We start from the raw sequence: 25,330 nt of genomic DNA on the forward strand, positions 1-25,330 counted from the left end.
CACAAATTGCCACATCACAGGAAAAATTATATTGTGAATATTGCACTATACTGTATCTAATTGATTTTCTTACTGAAAGTGCGCTTTAATGAACATCAGTATGAAAATACAAGGTACACTTATATCTGTCTTTACTAGCTGACATTCTAATTTGAATCCACATTCATATAAGTTACAAAAATATTATGAATAACATTGTAACAATCTATACTCTGAGGTAGAAAGTTGAACATATGTAAAGAATAACATATAATAAATCTTTATTAGCGCCAAAGGAAATTTGCATAAAAAGAAGAGGGCATAATATACCGTTATTAAAAGTGATCATAGATTTGCCTTCAATGATTATTAATGAATTTTGGGGTATTCAGATATCTATTTTTCTTGTGCCATCTGAGCCCAAATGATGCACCACTTTGGCACCTCACAGTCCCCTCTAGTGGTGGCCATGATGATAATGACACTCAATCTGTTTCCACAAATCTCTGCAGAAGCAACAAGCCTAGGCATCTTTGTAAATTCCTCAGTTGAAAAACGGGAAACAAATCGGTTGTTTTATGCACCGCGAGCTTTTGCATTTTTCAACCACTTACAATGGTGAGATGAAATCTTGGCAGATGACATCTTCCAAAAGCTGGTGGCTTGACTCTTTACAGATGAGTAAAAGTTGAAAACCTATAGTCGTAACTAGTGATGCTGTGTTTATATCTGGGAAAGGTGACAATAGAGGAAAAAAGTCTAACTTGGATCTGGATGAAATGGCATTTTTAAGTAAGAAACAGGTGTTTCAAATGAGACCTAATGCAGCAATTCTGAATGGACTGGAAGGCAGCATGATGTTGCATTGCACCTGAACTCAGAATTAAGAATTTATGAGTTCAGATGGTAGTCGGAAAAATAAACTTTTTGATGTACACATCAGTACTTGAACAATATATTCAAAGCTAGGTCTTTGCCCAAAATATCAAAATCTCGTCGTTTTGCCAACAGCAAGCTATAAATGGCTGAAAAAATAATTGTGCATGGACAGTCTCTTTTTCAAGTGTAACCCCTATATGGACATAGATTTTGAAAATTCCTAGATTCCTCGCCGATGCTGAAGAGAAAACTGGCCTTTACAGAGTCCTGACCTTAACTCCTACCAACACCTTTGGGCCTAATTCAACTGTTCGCCGGGCCTTATCACCCAACACAAGTGCCAGACCTCATTGATGCTGCTGTTGCTGGGTTCCTGCAGCTGGGTTTCTGAGATCCTGTTATGCTACCGTGTTACTGCTCCCGGTTATAGGTGTACAGTAATGTTTAACTGTCCTCACACTTGAGATGTTTTAAGGTTTTGCATGTTGAATTCACACATATTATTCAGATTTTCATTCCCAGATCGGTTTGGGTGTGTTTGATTCATATCTCCCTGAATTTCTTTTTCATGCCTCATTCAGCTACCGATTTACCAAAAGTTCAGCACTCAGTGTGAGTATAGAGTCTCTTCTGGGCACAATGTGGATGTCCAGCAGTGTTGAATGAGCTGGAGAATTTTCATAATCTCTACCATCTATTCAGATATTCTCAACCTTCAGACTATTTTAAGCGCGTATCACCTCACAATGTCAACAATAATAGGAATAAAAGCTGTTGTAGTTCACACCTGCAACCACAGTGTGGTGACAGAGTACTTCTATGGTTTTTAAAAAATGTCATTCCAGGTTGGGCTGACTTTTTCTCCCCCCTCGGTTAATGATGATTTAAAGGATAAGACCGGTTTTTTTACATTGGGCCCTTGATTTCACATTATAACATGATGTTCTACTCACCCCTGCTTGTTGTTGGTCATTTGGAGCTGTTCCGAAGATATTCGCGAGGCGTCTGGCTGCTCTCTTGAGATATTCGGCCATGAAACGGTTTCCTATGGGCAAGCTTATACAGGCACAAACTATGCTGTTTATAATTTATTAATTACTCTACACTAGCACTGATAACGTGGAGGTGCGTCGCTTACTTAAAAAAATCCGGGTTACTAATTTTGAATTTTAGCCGAATGAATAAATAGGCAGCAGGTCTGTGGGCTGTCTGTGGCAGTAGCACCACGAGGACGTCAGTAACACCCACTTTACGACAAAAATTCAAAATTACAGTAACCCGGATTTTTTTAAGTAAGCGACGCACCTCCACGTTATCAGTGCTAATGTACAGTAATTAATAAATTATAAACAGCATAGTTTGTGCCTGTATAAGCTTGCCCATAGGAAACCGTTTCATGGCCGAATATCTCAAGAGAGCAGCCAGACGCCTCTCGAATATCTTCGGAACAGCTCCAAATGTTCAACAACAAGCAGGGGTGAGTAGAACATCATGCTATAATGTGAAATCAAGGGCCCAATGTCAAAAAACCGGTCTTATCCTTTAAGCTTTCATGCACTTTGAAAGCATAAAAAAATAGTAATTAACAGTTAAATCAACAATCTAAATGTGACAAACGGGCCTACAGCATTTTCACTCTTGGTGTTATGTTCACTTTTCACTCAAATATCGCAGTGCTTTTATCCTTGTGAGGTTAACATCACATAATGTTTACAACTGTCATGAAATATTATTCACATACTGATCAAGTAATGAGATACATTTGAAATAGGTAAATCATGCATTCAGCTCACGGTAACAATGTTTATGATGAATCTCTCAGCTAATCAGTGTTCATTCTGTGGTAATATGTGTGAAAACTTCCTTTTCCCTCCAAATGAGCTGTTTTAAACTGTCCAAGATGCTTTTGTGGACATGGAAGTGAAATAAAAAAAAGTGAAAAATCAGGCCCACATAGAAATATCCTCCTCCTCACATTGTGAAGTGCTGATCAGGGATGCAAACACCACAATGCCTGTCTTTGTTGAAGTGACCTTTTGTGTACATCTTTATAAAGAAAAAAAACCTGTCTTCTGCACACTAGAAAACATATCCCAGATGATTATTCACAGGACAAGCCTTGTTTATTTTTCCCTTTGTTTTATTTTCTTTAAGCTTAAGCACGGCGTGTCTGTGGTTTCCTGAAATATTTCCTGAGATGTTGGACATGAGTGGTGTCTGCAGCTCTGGCTTTTGAAGCAGCTATTTTGAACTCAGGTTTATTTGTCATTGTGTCAATGGGATGTTTGACGGAGCTCTGCTTTTGTGATGGTTGACTGCAGGGCTCCTTAGACCAGGAATTAGGGCTCAGTCTTTTTCTAGTGGATATCCATACGTGAGGGTAACTGGCATATCCGAGTAATCCTGCTTTGCCATGACTCAACATGGGGAATTACACGCCAAAATCTGGCAATGCCACAGTCAATCCACTTTGCCGCAGCACATGCCTTAGCTTTATTTTTCTTATGACAAAGGCAACAGAGCATCTGCTTAAGAGACCGACAGAGGACAGGACACAATAGCAACCCATATGCAAATACTGACACACATTGTGTGTACGCCAGTGTTTAGTCTGTGGATGTTTGCGTTACACACAATGACATATTTACATGGACATTTCAATACAAACAGTTTCAACAATAGTGACACACTTTCTTATTCATATGATTTTCTCAAAAGATGCTGGCAAGGAGACAAGTTGGCAGGTTGTAGTAACAACATCTGTTTGTCTGTGACAACAGAACACATGCTTTATGTTGAGCTTGACAGGAAGGACTTCAGATTTAGCTGGATTAGGCTTCAAACCCTCAAAAATCCATTTTACGTGAAGCCCTCTGACATTTATTGTGCCTGTAAGATCCCAATGTTTCCAGAGATTTGCTTTAACATATGTCTGGTTTCTTTAGGCACATGTGTATGGAATTATGCAAGTAAGACACAAGACATTTGAGCTTTTGCATGTACCGACGGGATTCATTAAAAAAGGCGATTTTGAATTCCAGCATCTTTATGTGGCATTGTTTTTCCCCCCTTGATCTTTGTTTCCCTCAAAGTTCAGTTTAAATTGCTCCACATGGAGAACATTTCTGGATGCACCCCAGACTTACCATTTTTTATGGCTACGGCATCACATTCAAAATGATTCGAGAACCATTTTCCACATATTTTCCTGGAGTCGTTTGAAATCTTGAGATTTTCCCTACAATCGCAGTTTTGAGGGTTGAACACTGCTTGGGTGCGTAACCAGCATCTGTAATGAATGACCAAAGGGGCTGTGGGGCTTGAAATGATAACAGCACATGAATTGATTCCTTTCCTCACTCGTGATAACATCTGTGTGTTTCTGCCCTCTGGGTTTATTTTGGTAGACCTACATCTGTTAGCTGAAACAGCTAAAGGTTGATATCTCCTCACACACCAACAATCCTGAGCATGAATTCATATGGTATATGCTTACAGATGTGAGATGTTTGCACATAAACGTGATGATGCATTGAAAGCGGGGGAGGACGTTTGAATAAATATCATTGGAAGAAGCTATTTGTCTTCTGAAACAAGTCAGGGAATTATTAGACATGAAAAGAGCCTATGCATGTATCATGCAAAGGGCACATTTAGTGCAGATGTTTTCACACTGTGTACAGGAAGCTTTGCCACCATTTCACTCTTGAGTTTCCTCCAAACACACAATCACAACTTCTTGCAAGAGGACACAGTCTTCTGACTGGATCACATGTTGTAGTCGTGTAAACAGCCACCCAAATCAACTCCTTTTTGCAAGTAAACACAAACCACAGCCCACTTTAAAATTCCGAGGTTCTTTGATCAGGCTTCAAAGGATTATCCACGTCCAGTCTCCATGTAATCATATTCAGGGATACTGCGCACCTCGCTTTAATAGTCTGGTTTTGTTGTCTGAGCGTATCGCAGTGTTTTTTATTTGGCTGCCGGCCGGTCCTGTCCCTTCCCTTCCACAAACTTACCAAAGTTGAGCTGAGAATAAGGAGTAAGACGCAGTCATGAGGATATGGAACTGTGCCTCTCTCTGCCAAATTACGATCTAGCTTCCCTTCCAGTCTCCCTCCTTCCTGCAGACATCTGTCACATCTCCCAGCTATCCTCTGTGCCTGAATAACTGATGACAGAGTGGGTTTGGTGTCTGTGCAGCTCACAGGACTCAGTAAAAGCTATTTAAAAGCATCCATCTTCCTTACAAGGATGTATTAGAGAGTTTTATTGCAGAGGAAATATGAGGAAAAATTACACAAGGTTGAATGGTTAAAAAGGTATTACAACCTGATCTCCATGGTAGATGTTATGCAGAGCAATGCCAGAAACTGTAAAATAGCCACATCATTAATACCACTGACTTATAATGACATGTTCTTCTTATCAAGCAATTTTCTGCCTGAAAACCTTGGATCATGGCATTTATGCAGATGTAGCCATCACACAACCACCCATCTCAAGGTTGTTGGAGACAAAGAAAAACCCCTGTGGTAACAACCCCCAACAGCAGGACACTATTCCCCTGTCAGATCACAAAAGCTACTCAGAAACATCAAAAAAGATGTTGAACATGAGAAAAAGCTAAAGCCATGTCCCAGCCTCTAAAGTCCCAGGTCTGATCAACCATCCAGGGAATATGATGCATCTATCCTGGTCCACGGACGTGGCAACCCAGGGACCTCTTTAGGGTCCGCTGCTTACACCTCCAGAGGTTGCATGTTCATGCCCAGATGAGTCAGAGCTGTATGGCAACACAGAGTGACCTTCACAGCACCGAGCAGCTGTTTTAATGTTGCGGATGATGTCTGTATAAAGTATTTGGGAGGAAAGTGATTGACCTATTTTAGAGTCTCATCTAAATACTTTCTCTGTGGTTTAGATACTGAAATGTTGCTGAAACCACCGAAAGAATAGCATTAGTTCATCATTCAAATGTTAAAAAGCAACCAATGCTTACTGTCCTTGCTCCGAGGCACATATTAGAATAGGGTGAAGTAAGTAAGCAATTAAGTTAGATAAGTCTTTTTCTTATTTTTTCAAAATGAAGGGATGCGTGGAGTCGTGCATTGATCATTGTGTATGACAGACAAGTTAGATACTGGTATGTTTTGGACTTTGTGAATGTACAGTAAATAACGGTAAAATTACAGCACAATGAACAAAGGCTGAACGTGTGCATGCATCTGGTCCTATTTTAAAGCATGATCCATATGCAGGAAATTTGCAAACGCTCCACCCTTGTGGGTGTGCATACATGTGCGTTCTTGTTAAGACATTTTCTGGTTTAATCATTGAACTTGTCAGGACCAGTGGTCCTTATTCGGACCAAAGACTGGTCCGGATCTGGTTCTGCTCACACCGACACTGTGAATAGATGTTAAAGGTTATTTGTAATGGTTAAGGACAAGGTAAGGATTTGGGTTACGCTACACACATTGAATGGAGGTCATGCGTGTGTTTGAGTGCATAGGTGCACCGAGTCTTCTTCATGTCTTGGGAGAAATAACGTCACTTTGGCATTTCCCTCTCATGGGATGTCTGTTTCTCCTGCTCGTTTTTACCCCCTGTGATCTTGAACAATCAATCAGGTCTCATGTGGACATGATCACACATGTGGAGGTCTGACCCTTAAACCCACACCCCCAAACAATAACAAAACTGCATGAACCTTTGGTGAATTTACACTTGGGTCAAAGAGGAGAAAAAACACAGGATATCCTCCAGGTCACATCTGACTGCATGTCAAAGATTAAGGTGTGTTAGATCAGAGCTTTCCTCGCATGGCCTCATCGTTTGTGACATTTGACACAAAGAAACAGAGCTGATCTTAAACTACATGGAAACATAACTTTAAAGTATGCCTTTTTTTTCAGAGATATATCCACACTCAAACTTTCTATGTGAAAATCAGCTTCAAATCATGTTACTGACCTGCAACAGTTCTTGGGTTATATCAGCACTCCACTTTCTCTTTTTATGGGACTGATATGTTTTTACATAAAAACGTATGATGTCATTTTTATCAACCAATCTTTAAAACCAAAATTGCTGAACACGCTTTCATAATCAGTTAACGGACATTTCCTGCCTCATTTACACCTTTGTTATCCTTAATGTTCAAATTTCGAGTTACAAAAAGGCCTCTGAATGAAAGCACAGCTCTTAACTGCTCCACTCACCCCTCCTTCCTCCTAATAAGGACTTTGTGGTTTCTAAATCAAATTACTTGAACATGATGTCTATTCTGATGTGGAATCAATCACAGTCGTTCATCCCCACTTAATGGAACACCTTTATTAGCAGTATTTAGAGGTATTAACAGATTACCTAGGTGGCCATTTCAGATGGAGGACTCAAATAACAGAACAACAAAGACATATTGGAGTGTTTATTTTGATTTTACACTTACAAAAATGTCAGTTAATAAAAAGTAGCTGCTATACACCATAAAAACAATGTAGAAAACATTGTGTTCACCATCAAAAAATGAATTACATTTTGTTTTTCAAGAATAAAGGCACGTGTTGCTCATTTGCAGACCCCTACTGTATTTACAGGAGAGAAAAAATGTATATGTGTGGTTGTTTTTTCTTACTGGTTTAACACTTATTTGTGTGTATGTACACGGGCACAGTCACAAACACAAGTGGACACGCAAGCAGAAAGTCACATTCATTCATCCAACGTTATTTTCTTTCAGTTGTTGAAAATTCTCCTTTGTTCCTTAATTATAGCAGTTGTAAAAAGAAATGTCAAGTTTAACATGTTAAATACAGTAATTTAAAGCAAAAAAAGAAAAATCACCATGAGGCACATTTCTTACCGATAGACAGTTGACTCAATTTTTAAACAAATCTGTCACTCAGACATGGAAAACACAGATGAAAACACTCAGATCACTTAATTTTTAAACAGATATCCTGAATTTGATGGAGTTTTTTTTTATTTTCTTTGCTCGCTGCTATAAATGCAAACAACCCTATTTGCCTGGATCCCACCCTGAGAGAATTATTTTAACTGTCTGAATCCAAGCTGAATCATTTTGAATAAATACTCTCACAGCCGCTAATATTTCAACATGCATGACATTGTTCAGCCTCTCCTAAACATTGTGTGTTTTGAGATTATTCAAATATGATGTAGAATACAGTCCCTGTTTACATCTTATGAGTCTCCGTGGACCGTTAATAAAAGAACACACACAGCACACATTCATGAGATCAACACCAACAGGACACTTTTGGAAACATTAAATATTGTCTGATGACTATTATTGTTTTGTGTTTTTGTGTTTAATGTGTTCTACTGATATATTTCTCTGTCATGAAGATGCATGTTTCAAATTTTAATATATACTTTTAGAACAGACCTAAAGAAAAAACACTGCAGGATAAAATTGTTTAGTGAAATTTCTAGAAAATTCTTCCCTCAACACTTATTGCTATCAGGAAATTCAGATAATGGAGCACCTCTGTCTGCTGGTCTGGTTTTTCTTTTGTTAACATCCACAATTTTGAAGATAACAGCTGCAATTACACGATGATGATCATGTACACACAAAAAAAGCTTCAATACTGTCACCTTTAGAGGCATGAAATGAGCATGAAATAAGAGAAAGTTTCTATTTCTCTGTACAATGAAGTAAAATTGAAGCTCACCTCTCAAGGATGGTGTCCATTATCTGACCCTAATTATTGTTTGTTCAATAATTGGCTTGGAGGAAAAAAGTAAAAAATCTTCTAAAAAGGTTCTAAAATGGTTTATATTTTCTAAATTTCTGCAGCTGTTTTTTTTTTTTTTTTTTTTTTTTTGGAACAACATTCTCAAGTATTTTTCTAAATTTTAGTTGTTATTTTTATATATATATAAACTTGAATTTAATTACCAGCACAACAAAAAGAGGCAAAACAAAGTATTTTAAATCTTACATTACTGACTTTTTCTGCTGTTACTTGGACACATGTAGTACAAATTTCAAGATCCGACTCTTGGCTTCTAAAAAATATTTTATTGCTTCATAGAGATGCCAACGTGAAAGGATGTTAACACCACTTTCTGTGAGCTGTCTCGGTGTTTCATCACACACACCTTTTGCTCTGAAGTGTTTCTGCTCAGATGGGAAACTCGTCACTGCTCTACCTGATTTCTCTTCATCTTTCTCTCATGTTAACCCTCAACCTCATCCCGTGTTTCTCCTCGTTGGGTTCCCTCTTCCTCCCCCAAGGCCATTTCCCAAGCTGCGCTGACAGGAAGTGAGCACAATGTGTTAGCTCACCAGAGAGATAACATGGACAGGAAGGGGCGGGCACAGCCCCAGATGGACAGGAAGTTAAGTCCAGTGTTTGGTTTAGCTGATTAAAGGACAAAGAGGGCGGCAGTGTGGAGGAGATGCGGGGAGGCAAACAAGGAGAGCAAGACTGAGAGTGAGTAACTTGCAGCTTTCAGCTGGATACATCCAGCTATTGTATCCACCGTTTATCCAATGACATTCCAAACAAGCCTGACTTTTAAAGACACGAGTCCAAGTCCAAACAAAACCGAATAAACAGCAGAATAAATAAACTAAAATGTTATAAACTGGAATGTTTATTTTTAAAACCAAGGGAACCATCCTAATGACACATTATTGTGTGGCTGTATCTTTAGTGGGGTTCACAGCGCTGTATTAATGGGCGCCACTTGACAATCTGATTTATATGTTGTCGTTACAGACAGTTAGTGACCTTTTACCTGTATGGACCTTTATGAATCACATTTTAACTCCAGAAGCCATAACTCATTACCAGGGCATTCACTCACACAATAAGCCAAAAAGGTCTGCAGTTATTATTTAAAGGCTCGAGAGTGATAAATTGTTTTTGGCCAGGTGCTCTGTAGGGCCAGGACCAGGGCCAGGCAGTCCATGGGGAGCAGTTGTTCCTGATTACCTCACGAGCTAATGAAGAGCAACAGCGAGAGTATTCACAGAGGACATTCAGTACACCAGACTAAAGAGCTGTTCCAACTAGTCAACTCAAAACTCACAACACTGGTCCATTTAACCGGCATTAAGCTGTAACTGAGTCAAACAAAAAAAACTGTTTTGACAGTGCTTTTGATTAAATGCTTGAATAATTTGTAATGGAAAGATTCTAAATATCTTCCAGTCTATCAAAGATGAGTATTTGTTCTTTTGTCTGTTTATTTCTAAAAGGAAATATTCATTTGATGAGTTGCCATCCTATAACTCCTGTGTGTATTCACACATGTTTTAGCCAAACAGAAAACAAATACTCAAGATTTTCTTGAATTGCAAAGACTGTCTCTTTTTTTACGCCACAGCCGCTTGTTAAATTTCAGATGAAAAGTAAGCAAACAAGACATTCCAAAACCGTGGAGAAAAGTCGAACAACAATGGGCTCTCACATCAGTTTAGAAATGCAAAGCCCACAGTCAGCGAGCCTGTGTTCATGGTTCTGCTGGGTAAACATCTGAAGATTGTCAAAGGTTTTGGGTTTTTTTTTATCAGAGGTGTTACGACCTGACAGAAGCCAAAAAGGATGAGAGGTTAAAGTTATTCAAGTCACATCTGAACCATTGTGCCAGCCCAAATGGCTGCTTTCACAACTCTGTGCTTCCTGAGTAGTCTGAATTACTTTTGTTTGAGTAGCCTCTGAGGATTCCTCTTTCATCACAACAATAACTGTGATGATGGCTTCTGTCAAATCAAACCTGGGAACACTCTGTTATTCGGTCTGAGCAGCAGCAGAGCCATTTCCTTTCTAACGGTCTATTGTCTTTTCTCTCTCCAGAGCAGGAGATAAAAATGCACAAAATGCCTCGCATGAAAAACGACTCCTCAGTCATATCGGATGGCTGGTTTCAGGATACAGGCTTCCTGTGAAGTTTCCATCTTTAAAAAGGAAATGGTGGTAAATCTCAGGACCTCAAATGCTTCTTTATCTGAGCATTCTGTTGACTGCTGGTCAAACAGCTGATGCTGTGTTGAGACTTGCATTTAGGGAGATTTAAGCAGGAGATCCAAAAAATGAAAAAATATCAACATGACACTAAATAACCTGCTGGACATCACGCTGCAGGCTTTCTCAAGCTGAACAGCCTAATCCTTTTTAGTATTTCAGATTAATAAAGCACAGCAGCATCTTGCTGGGATCAAATGCCTCAAAAACCTTGGAGCTGTAACTCAAGTGGCCTCTCAGCACAATATACCCATTGAGGATTTCTATCCACGATTTACAAACTTCAGACACTTTGAAGTAAAAAGAAATCAAATAAATGCCATCAATGCCAAAAGAAACGGTAGAAAAAGACAGAAAAAAAACTAGGTTAAAAAAAACTTTCATATGCAGCGCTTTGCATCCCCAGCAGGACTGTAATCATGAATATTAAGATTCTAGTAATAGCCAGCAATTAGCTCGCCTGCACATTGAGAGTCTGTAATATATAACATTGGGTCAAGATATAAGGTTTTGAAGAGAATGAAACTCTGCGAGTGAGAGCTGAGACATAAACAGATAAACTGAAGAAACTGGAATATCTCTCTGGCCAGCAGTGGCCTGATTAACCCATCAACATAAACTCTGATTGGCTAAGGCCTGCAGTAGAGTTTCACCTGTTTGTCCTCTGCAGGTAAAGTAAAAGGCTTATTCTGTACAACTCACATAACTACAGTAGGATTCAAATGCATCCTCACGATGTCTTTCTCATGCCGTCACCAGCAATCAGTCGTCTTGGCAGTTGGTCACTTCGTCTGATGGTGTCGTGTCCGTGTCTTGCTTTAAAAAAAATCTTTCCAGAACCTTACTGGAAATAAGCAGTATCAATAGAAATAAAAACACTTTTAAAAATCCTTGATTCAGCTTGCTGAAGCAACCTGGATCTCTTATTCACTGACTGGGACTGAACAGACAACAGGCACAACACATTAATGGATCCACTGAATAACACATGATAACTGAAGCTAGCTGTTGCTACGAGGAAAAAAAAAATCAAGCCTCTCGATTGGGGTTTGAAGGGCTGAAGAAGTCTCTGAAGAACACGGCTGTTTGGGTGAACCGTATTTATGTATATGTTAATTACCTGCATGCTTTTGGCCAACGTGTGAGTGTATATTTATGGCTCTTTTTGACCTCTGATCCACACTGTTTACACTATCAGTACTGATGGTAGTAGTCAGATCCATCTACACCATACAGCTCAGCCAGGGCCCTAAACCTTGGCCCCCATTCGTTGAGGAAGTCATAATCCAAGTTTGAACCGGTGGAAGAACTTTCCAGAGAGCTGAGACTTCCAGCCAAAGACTCAGGTCCTTCATAGCCGTAGATGTGGAGAGTGTCGTACGGGTATCCGTCTCTGTCGTGATCAGCTTCATCTTTTTTCACCTCGATCATCGCCGCCATGTCACCCTTACATGCGGTGGGTTGAGTGTGGTGGGGGGCTTTCTGGACCATGGCATACAGAGAAGGGTGTGGGTGGTGGTCTGGGTGGCGGAGCAGGGAGCCGTCATGGCAAGCAGAAGTGAGGATTGAGACATCGTAGCTGGAAGAGAGATAAATACTTTGAGTTAATATGTTGGGAGCTCCTCACCAAAGAGGGGAATCACTAGACCATGAGCAAAGTGGATTTCTTTCCAGAATTACAAACAACTTTTATTAACTTGCGGTCGTTACAACTAATAGTGCACCACTCAAAGATTCTGATTCATTTTTAATCTGCAAAAACTTAACTTTGACAACACTGGACAACATATGAGGGAGTTTATCTGCTTTCTTTTGCCACGGCCACTTGTTAAAAACCAATATTCATTCTAAACAAATTCATCAGTCATCACTAAAAGGGCTGATAAGAAAAGCCAATCAGAATTTTATGAGCGGAGGGCTGCACTTTCTCGTGTTTTCGTGTTGTGGTGTTGTGGATGCCAGACAAATTTGATAAATGTCATTCAAAGGGCCCTTGGTATTGCTAATAAAATAGCATGAAATGAGAAATATCAACATCCTTTTTAGTGTATTTTCAGTATTTCTGCACTTTGTGAATGTTCACTACTTCATCTAGTCATCAGTCTTTTAACAGAATACAGCATAGTGCAGTTAATATGAAGAGTGAGCAGGATTATCTACTATGTTTAAGTTTAGATTCAAATGAATGTTTTTTATGTGATAAACTGGACTTTGTAGGAATGAGAAATTGAGACAAATCTTGCGAAACCTGTCAGAGTGGACGATTTGCTATCAAAGAAGTGCTAAATAATGTGTTAATAATAATATTAATCCGGATTTCGTGGAGTTAACAAAATGATAGATTTGGTTTTTGTGGTGGTGTTTTGTCTTTTTGTTTTTATTTATTTCTTTCTTTAACTCTTGGGATTTATTTGTTTTGTTTCAGTTTTTCTCATAATCTGATGCACAGCTCTACTGTCTAAGGAAAAGGTTGCTCGGTCTCCTGTTTATTTTATTTAATATTTTATTTGATGTTGATGTCCCAACATGCCATGTACATTTCTGTTACATCCCTCTGTTCTTTTTATTTTAATAAAAAAAAGAAAATGGAAGAAAAAAACAAAAAGAAACTTCACGCGGCTTCGTCCACATACCCATTAGTGTCCATCTCTCCTCCTCCCTCCTCATCGTATGTGACCAGCTGCTCGTGAATCTCTCCGCTGTTCTTCATGTTGGCGAGAGAATCCTTCTGGTAGCGTTTCCTCATCACAAAAAGGATGACGATGACTATGAAGAGCACAGAAGAGGAGAGATGGAATACATTAATCCTCAGGATTTACAGATTTCTTCTTCAAAAGCACATTTATTTGAAGAACTTAAAACAAAGATTTTCATTCTTGAACAAAAGTGTAAAAGATTATCCAAGATTGAAATGAGCATTGCGGACTGCCTTTAACAATCACCATACTGGTGAAAAGCCCAGACAGACTGTTACTGTAACTGCACATATCCTTGGACCATCAAAGAATTAAAAATCATGAGAAATGATTAGAAAACCAAAACAGAATGGCCAGGAAAGAGAATCAAAACTATAAAAAATGGCCTGTGCTAGGATAATGGGATTTTAAACTATCCACCTCAGTCTAGAAAATGAATTTACTGAGCAGAGATAAACTCTGTAGAAACAGAGACAACAGGGCAGAGCACAAGAAACAGGAAGAAAGATTTGGCAAACATGAGGAGGGAAGTGGAAATGAGTGTGAGACTGATGAAGAAACAAACAACTAAAAAGCAAGAAACGGGGTGAAGAGAGGTGAAACAGAGGAAAGGAAGTAAGAGGAAAAAAGGATGGGGAACAATAGGAGTCTTAAAACACAAAATGTCTGCGTAAAAAAAAAAGTTTACAACCAAAGTTTGTTTGTGTAAAAGTGGCATAGTGCTTTAAAATCCTTTCAGGAACAAAGATGGAAGCAGAATGATGTTCACGAGCCAAAAAGGTTCAATGGTTGGGTCAGAAGAGGCCACAGCCTGCATCCCATCTCCTACTGAGGTAGGAGAAGTCTGAAGTCTGAATCTGACAATCTTAACCAAAGCAGAAAGAGGCTACATATAGATTTTCCTTTTTGCACATATATAAGTATATATGAAAACCCCAAAGGAATTAATAGATGCTTTGAAGTCCAAAAAAAAAATATTAGATTGATTTCCTTGTTCATTTATGATAGAATTTGTGCTGAATGAAATAGAAACGATTCAAAACCACTTGGAATGATGAGGGACAAAGCCTGTAAACTTTACATTTTTGTCCCACAATGTGTAAAAACAATCTCGATTCACGTCTTAATGGACAAAATGAATCTTATTGAGAATGGGGAGCAGGATAGGTCAACATCAAACTGTTTGACTGCAACAAACTAATCATTCATCATGCTCCAGTCACACGTCAGCCCAGTATTTGTGACTAAATCTTTGGTGACTATTACTGTAGAGACTGGAAACTTTAACTGTTCAACAAACGCAAAATGAAACTCAAAGGATAATACCACCTCACGGGACATGCTACAAGTCTTGCACTGTCAGATCTATTCCCAAACTTTAGTAATCTTGGAATCCGATCTAGCTGTACGGCTTTATCATTCTTGTACAGGGGGGAAAGTCCACTGGTTTGCTTGTAAAACAATCCCAATTCTCTTGGGTGGATGTCTCCAAGCAGTCAACATCCGCTGAGTCAATCTGTGTTGCCACCTGTGCCTCAACCACCAAATCTGTACATCTTGTTGCTATTTCTGCAAACAGTTAGTCATTTTCACTATCTATCAATACATATTGGGAATATATAAACATGTTCATGTAACTATGGACTTGAACACCCTATGAGATGTTGTCATAAACCAGGTTCAACTTCACAGGACAAAAAATGTTTCCCGAGAAACTCAGCAAAGTTTTTCTTGCCGACACTCTTCATTTCAGTGTGGATAAGGCTAAGGAAGCAGGAAAGAGGAAGAGAAGAAAACAAAAGGATAGGGGGAACAAACAAGGCAAGCAGCTGCTGAGGGGAGGAGGAAGTGGAAGAAATGGGAGACTTTTGGGGTAAGGAAATCAGAAGTGAGGTCAGAAGAGAAGGAAGAGAAGAAGGGTACACTTGACATTAGATTAGGTCCCAAGCATGGGTCCAGATATGAACCTCTTCCTCCCTCAGCGGACTGGCAGCATTAGCCATGCCTTTTAGTTTAGGGGGAGCGGGACTAATTTAAGTTTGCATGGGAAACCAACAGATTAATCTTTTACAACACATGCTCTGCAGTTTAATAAGCTCTGGAGATATCAGACTTAGAGGGACAAGAGAATAAAGACGAAGCCCTGTCTTTGTTGGAGATGACTGAGAAAAATTTCTTTCCTTGTGTCAAACCTGACTTCATGTGAGAAAATATGTCTGTGAATGGGGAGCATGGTAAATTGCTTTGGGCCCTGACAGATAATGACAAGTGCATTAAATAGTTAATCTAGCCTGCTTTGGGGGTGTTTGATAAAGAGAAAGAGAGATAGAATGGGGAAGGGTGTTAGGCAAAGAAAGAGACAGAGAGACCCAGAGGGAAAGAGGGAGAGGAAGAGGGAGATGAAGGAAAAAATGAAAGGGAAAAGGCACGATAGTGAAGGAGTGTATTAATAGTTAATAGGTTGAGTGTTTGGTGGTGTTTGATAAGCAGACGGCACCTAAAGAGCTGATAAACTCCCCTCATTACCACTGCTATTCTTCTTCTGCTTTTCCCACCATTTTCCTTTCCTCCTTTAACCTCTTTCTGTCTCTCTGTCACTCATTTGTTCTCATTCCACATCAAATCTCCATCTCACTTGCCTGTACTCTGCTGGTTTCACCCCTCTCCACATCCTGTAGCTAAGATCAACATTTTATTCAACATGTCTCTCTGACTCGTTCCTCCTCATCATTAACTTCCTCCACTCTTTTCCTCTCAACTTCACTGCTTTTCTTACCAGATTCCTCATGTTTGGCCTACTATCTCCAGTGTGCCTCTGATCCAACATGACAAGTGTCTCTTTTTCCCCAGAAAAAAGGGAGCAGGGGGCGAAGGTATCAAAGAGAATATTGAGCTCACGACCACGGGCATTATTTCCACATCCGCCGCTGCATTATTTATAAAACCAACAGCATGAGGAGGGAAGAAGTTCCCCAAAAAAACACAAATCTTATTCATTGCAACGCAAGGAAAATGAATCTGAGCACATGTTCCAATCGCTGAGCACCAGATTTTGGCATCTATTGTTGATTCTACCTTTGTGAATCCCTCCCCAAGACAAACAGCAGCAGTTTGTAAACAAGACACACATCTACCATCTCTGTAAGAAAAAAATATTCAGTCTGCAGACATGTCACAGATGCACGGCTTTCATCATATATGCATGTGAATGTATGTTGTGTGTTGTTTGATTAACCATTGATATGTAAATCCTGAACAGGAAATGAGGCAGTCATTTCATCTTGGCTTGATTGTGATTCAGGCTTAATTACAATTCAACACATCCTGTTCCAAAAAATAAAAAATAAAGTGAGCTTGCCGAGTCTTTTTTTCTTTTTAAAAAGAAAATCTTATGAATATGAAAATAGTATATTTTTTAATATTACTATTGATAATAGTAATATAATAATAGAAAACAATAGAATTGCTCTCCAACTGTCTTCAATGATAGAAACATGTTTTATGATAACAGTGTCCTGTCACTGAACACGGTAATGGTTGTAAATGCTTGCTTTAAACTGTCTAATGTGAAGGCAAGTATTCAGAGACTGGAAAGAGAGCATTTATGTTGTGTAAACACAGCAAACCTACAATAAAGTTTTTGCAATTTTACAGCATTCAAACTTGATTGTGTCCGATTTTCCTTTCTATGTAGCATGAAAGCATTTCACATTTCTACAGCCGATTACAACAGTGAAATGCACAGACAGGCTGCTTATGCGACAGTCACAGTCTTTCATTGCACTGCTATAAGATTATCAAGTTCACAAAGCAGATATGACAGGAAAAATAATGCTTCAAAACCCAGAACTAATCTTTTTTTTCTTATTATTATTGTAGAAAAAAACCTACACTATCTGCAAAACAACTTGACCCCTGACAGTTCTGACGCAGATTCAGTTTTTTTTTGTTAGTAGCAGGTAATGGAGCTTCAAGCAGTGACGAGGAACAGACCACACAGGTGTTAATCCCACCTCTATCTACTTCTACACCTCCAGATTTTTTTCATTTTCAGGTGTCATCACTTAGGGGAATTCATCAGATTTTGTGCAGCTCCCTCCGGAACCACAAAAGGCTTTTCCACATATGCAATAACACATTCTAACACTTTTAAAAAGGTTTTACAGAACTGGAAACAGGTGGAAATCCCCGTAAAGCCACTCTTAAGGATATAAATGTGGCCTTGGAAAAGAAAGTTTGTTTCTTTGGTAACTTCAAGGATGAGCAAGAGAAAAGATGATCTTCACCTTGATGAAAAGCCCGACAATGAACATTTGCTAAAGTAATGCGCAGAGAGATGGAAACTATACAAGAAGGAAGAAAAATAGGCAGCAAAAAAAAAACACACATGAAAAAATGAACTCACCCAGTATGGTCAGAATGCAAAGCAGTATGGCTATAAGGGCGTGAACACTGACTCCCATCCTCCGAGCCCCAGCTTTGCAGTGTGTAGGAATCCGCCTCGCATCACACCGGCACGACTACAATAGGTGGTACAAAACAGAAATTAAGCCATCAGTACATTTACTGTTGGATAACTGCGTTAAAAATCATTTCTGACTAAACACAAGACGCCAGCTGAACAAATCTCAAGCAGTTTACTTTTTCACACACAAAAACACACACAGACCTTGATTGCCAATTTGGTGACGCTGATCTGGATGGGCTGTCCTCCATCGCTGATGCGCACATCCACGCTGTAATCCTTGGGGTCATCCAGGCTGAACGGGCCCTGTTTCACCACTATGGCTGCTGTGTTGTCTGCACAGGGAAGCACATTAATACACACAGTTAGGACACATAAAACACAGCCAACTGTCCTTACACATTTGCCTCTTTTTTGAAGGGGGTCCAACATTCAGCTGCTCAGCCTCTAATGTGTATTTACACAGACCACGCCGAACAGATGAGACAGCATATGAGATACGACAGTGAGGAGAGAGTAGTAACCTAAAAGTAGATTGAACATTTGTGTTAATCGGTCACTTTGGAGCTATTTGGATTTCAATCATTGAAGATGATAGAAAATGGAACATTACAAAAAGAACATTTGAAAACCTGTAAATGTGGATTCTTGCGCATAAGGAGCTGAAACTGTTTCAAATGCTCCGATAACAACATGATTTTCTCTCCTTCATAGTAGAAATGCCAGTTGAAGAATATTCATGCAGTTTGTGGACAGTTTGTGGGTAGTGCGGGTAATAAGCAGCCATGATGAAATTAACTAATGGCATGTTGTGGAACATAAAGTGATGTCTTTTCTACAGGCCTGACCAACAATACAGCCATCAGTCAAATTCCTGGCAGGCAGACGTTTCCTGTTGAGATGATCGGGAGAGCCGTTTTCCACAAACATTTCACGTGTGGAGGAATTTCAGAGAGCACAATGACAGGAAAGACCCGTCTGCTCTCACACAAAGAAACGGTAGCTCCACTTTTAAGGGCAAGTTTGAATAAAAACAAGCTGACTTCTGCCAACATTCTGACTTAAGATCAGACTTTAAGCACAAGTCAGAGATCTTCTACCTTCTACTGGATGATGAGGAAAGCAGAACATTCTTTTGACTTGAATATCACCCTGCTATACAGCAGATCTGAAACAAACAAAAAGCCCCTCACAGGTTTGTTGCTTTTATTTGAGCTCTCCAGAGGACAATTATCCTCAAAGAGTCACTAGAACTGTTTGGATGTTAAAAATAGTGAATGTGGAATACAATTCTGTTGACTTATATATTTAACTACAAATCATACTGTTTTCTGTATGTTTTTCACACCACATTAGAGGATTTCAAACCGTAAAAACACACCCCAAAATGTATTTTTTTGGCCAAATACCAGCCTGTTGTCCATTTGGTCCAGACAAATCAGATTAATCTACATAAGATCCTTTATTTTTGTCATTACGAAGAAAGACTGGGGACTTCTTTTTTTAACTAAAAAGCTATAACAGCGCTTGCGGTTCTACTGAACGTGCTGATCCGAAACAAACAAAAAGCCCCTCACAGGTTTGTGGCTTTTGTTGGAGCTCTCCAGAGGATAATTATCTTCAAAGAGTCACTCGAACTGTTTGGATGTTAAAAATAATCCTGAAATCTTTGGGGACTTCTTCAGCAAAGCACTCACTTCCTGCTGACCAGATAGAATACAAGTTTAAGGCACTCCAGCAACATCTTCACTCGTCAGCCTCTGAGGCTGCGTCCATCTTTCATATAGTCTTCTGATGGGAGGACACGAGTACAGATGAAGCCTTAACTGACTGAATAAAAGATGAAAACAGCATCTGTCTGCCTTCATCTCATCCCACTTCTCTGTCTCATCTCCCGCTCTTTCTTTGTTTGATTTCTTCTCTTTGTTGTCTCTCAGGATTTCTGGAAATTTCTCACTGTCCTGTCTGGATTTCTTTTGCTTTTCTCCGTCTCATTACTCTTTTTCTCTCATTTTATCCTTGTTTTTGGTCCCACCTGCCCTCTTTCAGTCTGTCGGATTTAAACGCAGAGAGCCTGATAAAGCCGCTTGGAGCACTAAGTCCTGTCACTTTATTGTGCAGTTACATTGACTCTTGGAGTGGGTGTGTGTCAGTGTGGTTCCTCTGATGATGGCTGCTTTTTGCCATCTTTAAAAAGCTGGAAGTCTGTAAATTTTTTAAAAGCCTTCACTTTCTAGATCTTGTTGTGTGTGTGTGTGTGTGTGTGTGTGTGTGTGTGTGTGTGTGTGTGTGTGTGTGTGTGTGTGTGTGTGAGTTTGTATATTAAGTGTTGTGAGTAGCTGGAGGATTTTTCAAGAGCACACAAGTTCAAACTGACAACCAGCAGTTATCAAACAGCTATCCTTCTCTTCTCTCCACATTCTTCCTCTTTTAATCCTCATCCCCCCTTTTTTAACCTCTCATTTAAAACATTTGACATTTATGATGTCATTCTTTCTTCTTACCATTATCTCTTCTCCTGTCTTTGCTTTACAGCTGAATCGTCTTCCGTGTCTTGGTCTTATTTCTTCTTTCTTTTGGTATTTTCTCCCTCTTCATTTTTTCCATCACATATTCTATCTTGAAGTCTTTATCATTCACTGATTTGTTTTTGGATTTCCATTTTTCTTTCTCCTCCTCCTAAGATTCATCCCTTCCTTTTTTCTTTATTCTTGTTCCTACCTCTTTGTACTCTATTGTTTATCCTTCGTTTTAGTCTATATCCTTGTACAACCTCTCCACTTTTAATGGTTTAACTTTGAAACCCATCTCCCTCCCTCCTGATCTCTCCCTCTTGCCTTCTTTCATCTTCTCTCCTATATTTGCTTCGTCTCTCTTTCCTTTTGCTCTCCTCCATCGTCTTCTTCCTTTCCTCCATCAGTTTAACATGTCAACCCCTCCAGGCGTAAGCAGAGTGGAAATGGATGAGGGAAGTTCATGCCTTTTTTTCTCTGTTTATCTACCTTTCAGCATAGTTCAAGTTTCAAAATTAAACATTAACACTTCACCTAAATCTTTCATCTGACTACCTGAGGCTTTCATCCATTCAGACTTTTAATATTTGACTACAGCGGTTGGAAACACTTTTCCGCTGGCTTTCTTGTATTAAAATGACATGTGATGATCAAAAATGATGAAAACTGTTTCACTTGCCATTTTGCATTCTGTGCTGAACAAACCAAATAAGCTTTGAAAATCTGACGTAACTGAGCACCAACCACTGACCATGTATCAAGGTCTGGATCAAAGGACATTTCTCTGCCGAGCTTTTCATCATCTTCTGTGTTACATCTGTGTATTCAAGCTGACAATTCTTAAATTGTACGTTTATTTCTACATACTTATTCTCTCAAATCTCTTCGCAGTGGATAGTTTCTTGAATTTAGAATAAGCTAAAAGACAGCTTTTTATTCGAGATGATGGAGTTGTAGTCCCAAATAGTGAATGTGGAATACAATTCTGTTGACTTAGATATTTAACTACAAATCATACTGTTTTCTGTATGTTTTTCACACCACATCAGAGGATTTCAAACAGTAAAAACACACCCCAAAATGTATTTTTTGGCCAAATACCAGCCTGTTGTCCATTTGGTCCAGACAAATCAGATTAATCTACATAAGATCCTTTATTTTCTTTAACTCCAAGATAAATGTTCCAGCTTCTTCCAGGGATAACTGTTTTCATAACAGAACTAAAGTAAACTTTATAACATAATATATTGTATATGTATATATATATATTGAAGAAAAACCATGAAGGTATATAAAGAGAACAAATATAAGGATTTTAATGGATTTTCTTTTTTTCCATCATTCTATTGTAAATTGCTCTGGAAGCAGCACTGTGCACGACACGTTGCTTTAAAATTGTCCGCTAGGCCCAAAGCATTATCTACAGTCCACTGACCCACTTGCTTTAATTAATTTCTATACTTGCTGTTGGGTATTCAAGACATTATGGTCCCCGACAGTCTTCCTAAGTGGCTTGCAGAACCAAAGCCTGCTTTGAGAAGTTAAAATAATGTCAAATTTCAGCATCAGAGCCCTGTGCCTCAAATGGAGCTTCAGTTGTTGCATAGCAACAAGTGCCCAGGACTGTGCAAGCTCCTCTCATCATTCAGAAAAGGCAAGAAAAGGAAGTTAAATGTATGCTCAGAGCACAAAATGACTTACTGCCATAGTCTTTGATGGAGAAATTGGAATTCTGACTAGCCAGGCTGAAGGTGAATGTGGCTGGTCGGTCATCTTTGTCTGTTCCTCTCAAGGTTCCTATTACCTGAAGAAAGACAAAAGATTAACTGAGACAAAGTTTTCATGGGCACGGGAGTGCAAGAGGCCCGTTTAGGTGTGGTAGTTTGCATTGTTTGTTTACATATAGCGTTAATCTTATTAATCGCTTTTAAATGACAGAATTTAACATTTAACTTTGTTATTGCATTGCTCTCATTTAATAAAAAAGAAAATACTTAGGAAAACAACATCAAGACAAAACAATAAAACAACATCACTTCATTAAGTGACTGAGATCTACCAAGAGGGCAGGGCCGATGATAAATGTGACGAATCAAGATAAAGAAGTTTTTAAAAAGTTCCATAAAAGTGTTTTTCTTACTGTATGGGTGGGGTCATTCTCACATACGAAGATTTCATCTGCAGTGAATTCAGGCTGGTTGTCATTGACATCCTGAACAATGATGTTAACTTTCACCAGTGACTCCAAACCTACAGAAAACAGATAAAAGCACATGATTAAATTTAGTGTTCTGTGTTGGGCGAATGGAGGAAAACGAAATGATCGGGTTAAAACAGAGCTTGTTGGACACAGGTATGCTATCCCGAGAAACTATTTCAATTTAAAGAATTTATTAATCAGCATTTTTCTCATTCTGGTTGCTCACTCAAAACCACAAATGAAGCATCTAACTCTCAGAACTGAGAGTTGTGAGCAGTACACACAGCTGGCTTGTCTTTAACCTTAATGTGCAGATCTGGCAGTGATTATGCAGTTTATAATCCCTGATGGATCTGATTAAGGTCAAGTGACTGAAAAGATTTCTATTTGTGAGCTGTTATTTTTTTTTGTCACAGTAAGGCATCTTTTACATTCATTTTTCATCTCCAACGCTTCTTTTTAATATCCAGCTTTTGATAAATACGCGAGTCTCTTTGCTGTCTCTTATGCTGAGATTTTGAAACTATCTTTAGTACAGTACAAGTAGTGTATGTCGAGGACCCCATCAAGCTCAGAGGACAATTGTGCTTCTTACACATCGTGACAAGCCACTAAAATAGATCTTTGGATTTCGTTCGTTGCCGGTCTAAAAATACAGTGTTTGGCTTGGAAGCAGCAAGGGAACAAAGGGACCTACTAATGTGATTTTCGTGCTTACTCTCTCCTTCCCGTGTGGGTCGACCAGGTGTTATAGCGATGTGTTCAATCTGTAAAAAATCCCTGTTAATGTGTTACACTCCCATCCTTATATAAATCCAGAAAAGAGCTGCTCAGAACACAACAGAGCAACATGTCTTTTTTTGGCCTTTCTGGTATCACTCCCTCTGAGCGTGCACATTATCATTGTTAGAGAGAACACATGGGTTTCATTTTTCTTATCTGAGGATCTATTGTTTGAAGGAAGCAGGATTAATAAAGCCACTCAGTCCTTGTGTGAGTGTGTGACATACCACTTGGCTCCTCCTGTGCCTTAACTTGAAACACATGTGTTGCCTCCAGCTCTCTGTCCAGCTTCTCCAGGGTGGACAACTGACCCGTGAATGCATGGATTGTGAAAGGACTGTCCTTGTCTAAGATGGAGTACCTAAAGAGCAAAAGCAAGAGTTCAGCCAGACGACCACGCTGCACGTCAGGATCACAGCAGCAAGGATATTAGACATTTTTGGGGAATGTGTACAGAATCATACCGTATGGTCTTGTTTGCTCTGTCAGGATCTCTGGCTGTGATTCTTCCGAAATTGTTCACAATCTGTTCTTCCAACACAGTGAAGGTGTAGATGGGCTGGCTGAAAACAGGGGGCTCATCTACATCCAACACCCTGATGATTACCTGGAAATGTTTGAATAATTGTAGCAGTTTGAGCAGCATAACTTCGACCTACAAACTAACTGAAATCAGAGCGAACTACTTCTTGACCACTGAAGCAGAAAAGGTGGTACATTTCTTAACAATGATTTTTTTTCTTGTGCATATGCTGCAGCTAATGGAAAATTGATTAAAAAGCGAGGTGATAACGTTCTTTGGGGACGCATTAAAGACTGCTGCTGCCACGTGTGATATTTACCTGTGCTGTGGTGACTGCACTGTACAAGTTTTCTGCAGGAACACGCAGGTTTTCTCGTACATTGACAGCAAAAGAGTAGCTGCTCTTGGTCTCATAATCCAAAGCCTGGTAAGATCAGAAAGAGAGGAGGGAACTCAGTCAGTGCTCATTTATTCCCCCCCCCCCCCCAACTGGGTTCTCCTCTTCATTGACTATGATGGGATACAGCTATGATTTCTAACACCTAAAAGTCTCCTGACCTCATTTCCCTTTGAAGTTGAGGTGCTCCATATTGGGATTCATCCTCAAGAGTGTACATACGAGCATGTCTTGTTTTGTACAGTCAGGACATATTGCATTTGCACCTCTATCTGTTAACCCAGGACAACTAATGATTTCAGGTGTAAAAAGGCTCTGACTAAGCTCATCCGCAGGATTTACACTGTCTCAAAGGAAATGGTGAATTCGTCAAAAAGTGTAAACTATTGATTTTTTTTCTTCTTTTTTTTTTTTAGTTTTCGGGGAAATGACGTCATGCTATTTATTGCGTATGTAAAACTAAATATGATGTCAATATTTTGTTTTATTGCCTAAGTTTAACCAGGGCCAGTACTTTTGAAGTGAAGTGTAGTAGAGAATCAGAATCTCTTTATTCGCCAAATGTACAACGTACACAGGAATGTGACCTGGTGTAACAGAGCCACAGAACATTAAAGGAAAGTTAACTTAGCAGAAACAAGTAAAAAAGAAGTTGTAACTTTGAAAAAAATATATACAACTGAGGTGGGAAATGTACAGAATGAGATGACCGGAATAAATATTGCAGACAAGAAGTGGATATTTATGTGGATGTGCAAAGGAGATGGGGGAGAGTGCTAATGGTGGGGGGTGACTGGGACGGTTTGTTTAGGAGGGTGATAGCCTGGGGGAAGAAACTGTTCAGGTGTCTGGTGGTTTTGGTAGAGAAAATGAAGTCAAAATGAGACA

The 25,330-nt window shown here is 39.3% G+C and overlaps 1 protein-coding gene across 1 annotated transcript in view; it reads right to left on the bottom strand.

The window, feature by feature from the left end:
* Positions 1–7,280: 7,280 nt before the first annotated feature.
* The window catches only part of cdh5 (cadherin 5), a 30,552-nt gene continuing 12,502 nt past the window's right edge, over positions 7,281–25,330 (bottom strand). The window contains exons 7-15 of the mRNA XM_075480550.1: positions 24,365–24,469; positions 23,987–24,129; positions 23,750–23,883; positions 22,680–22,789; positions 22,241–22,343; positions 18,231–18,361; positions 17,967–18,081; positions 13,499–13,631; positions 7,281–12,444 (exon numbers count right to left, since the gene is read on the bottom strand). Coding sequence (XP_075336665.1) covers positions 12,060–12,444; positions 13,499–13,631; positions 17,967–18,081; positions 18,231–18,361; positions 22,241–22,343; positions 22,680–22,789; positions 23,750–23,883; positions 23,987–24,129; positions 24,365–24,469 — 1,359 coding nt within the window. The 3' untranslated portion in view covers positions 7,281–12,059. The remainder of the gene's footprint in view (positions 12,445–13,498; positions 13,632–17,966; positions 18,082–18,230; positions 18,362–22,240; positions 22,344–22,679; positions 22,790–23,749; positions 23,884–23,986; positions 24,130–24,364; positions 24,470–25,330) is intronic.

This window comes from Odontesthes bonariensis, chromosome 2 (genome assembly GCF_027942865.1).
Source record: "Odontesthes bonariensis isolate fOdoBon6 chromosome 2, fOdoBon6.hap1, whole genome shotgun sequence".
NCBI lineage: Eukaryota > Metazoa > Chordata > Actinopteri > Atheriniformes > Atherinopsidae > Odontesthes > Odontesthes bonariensis.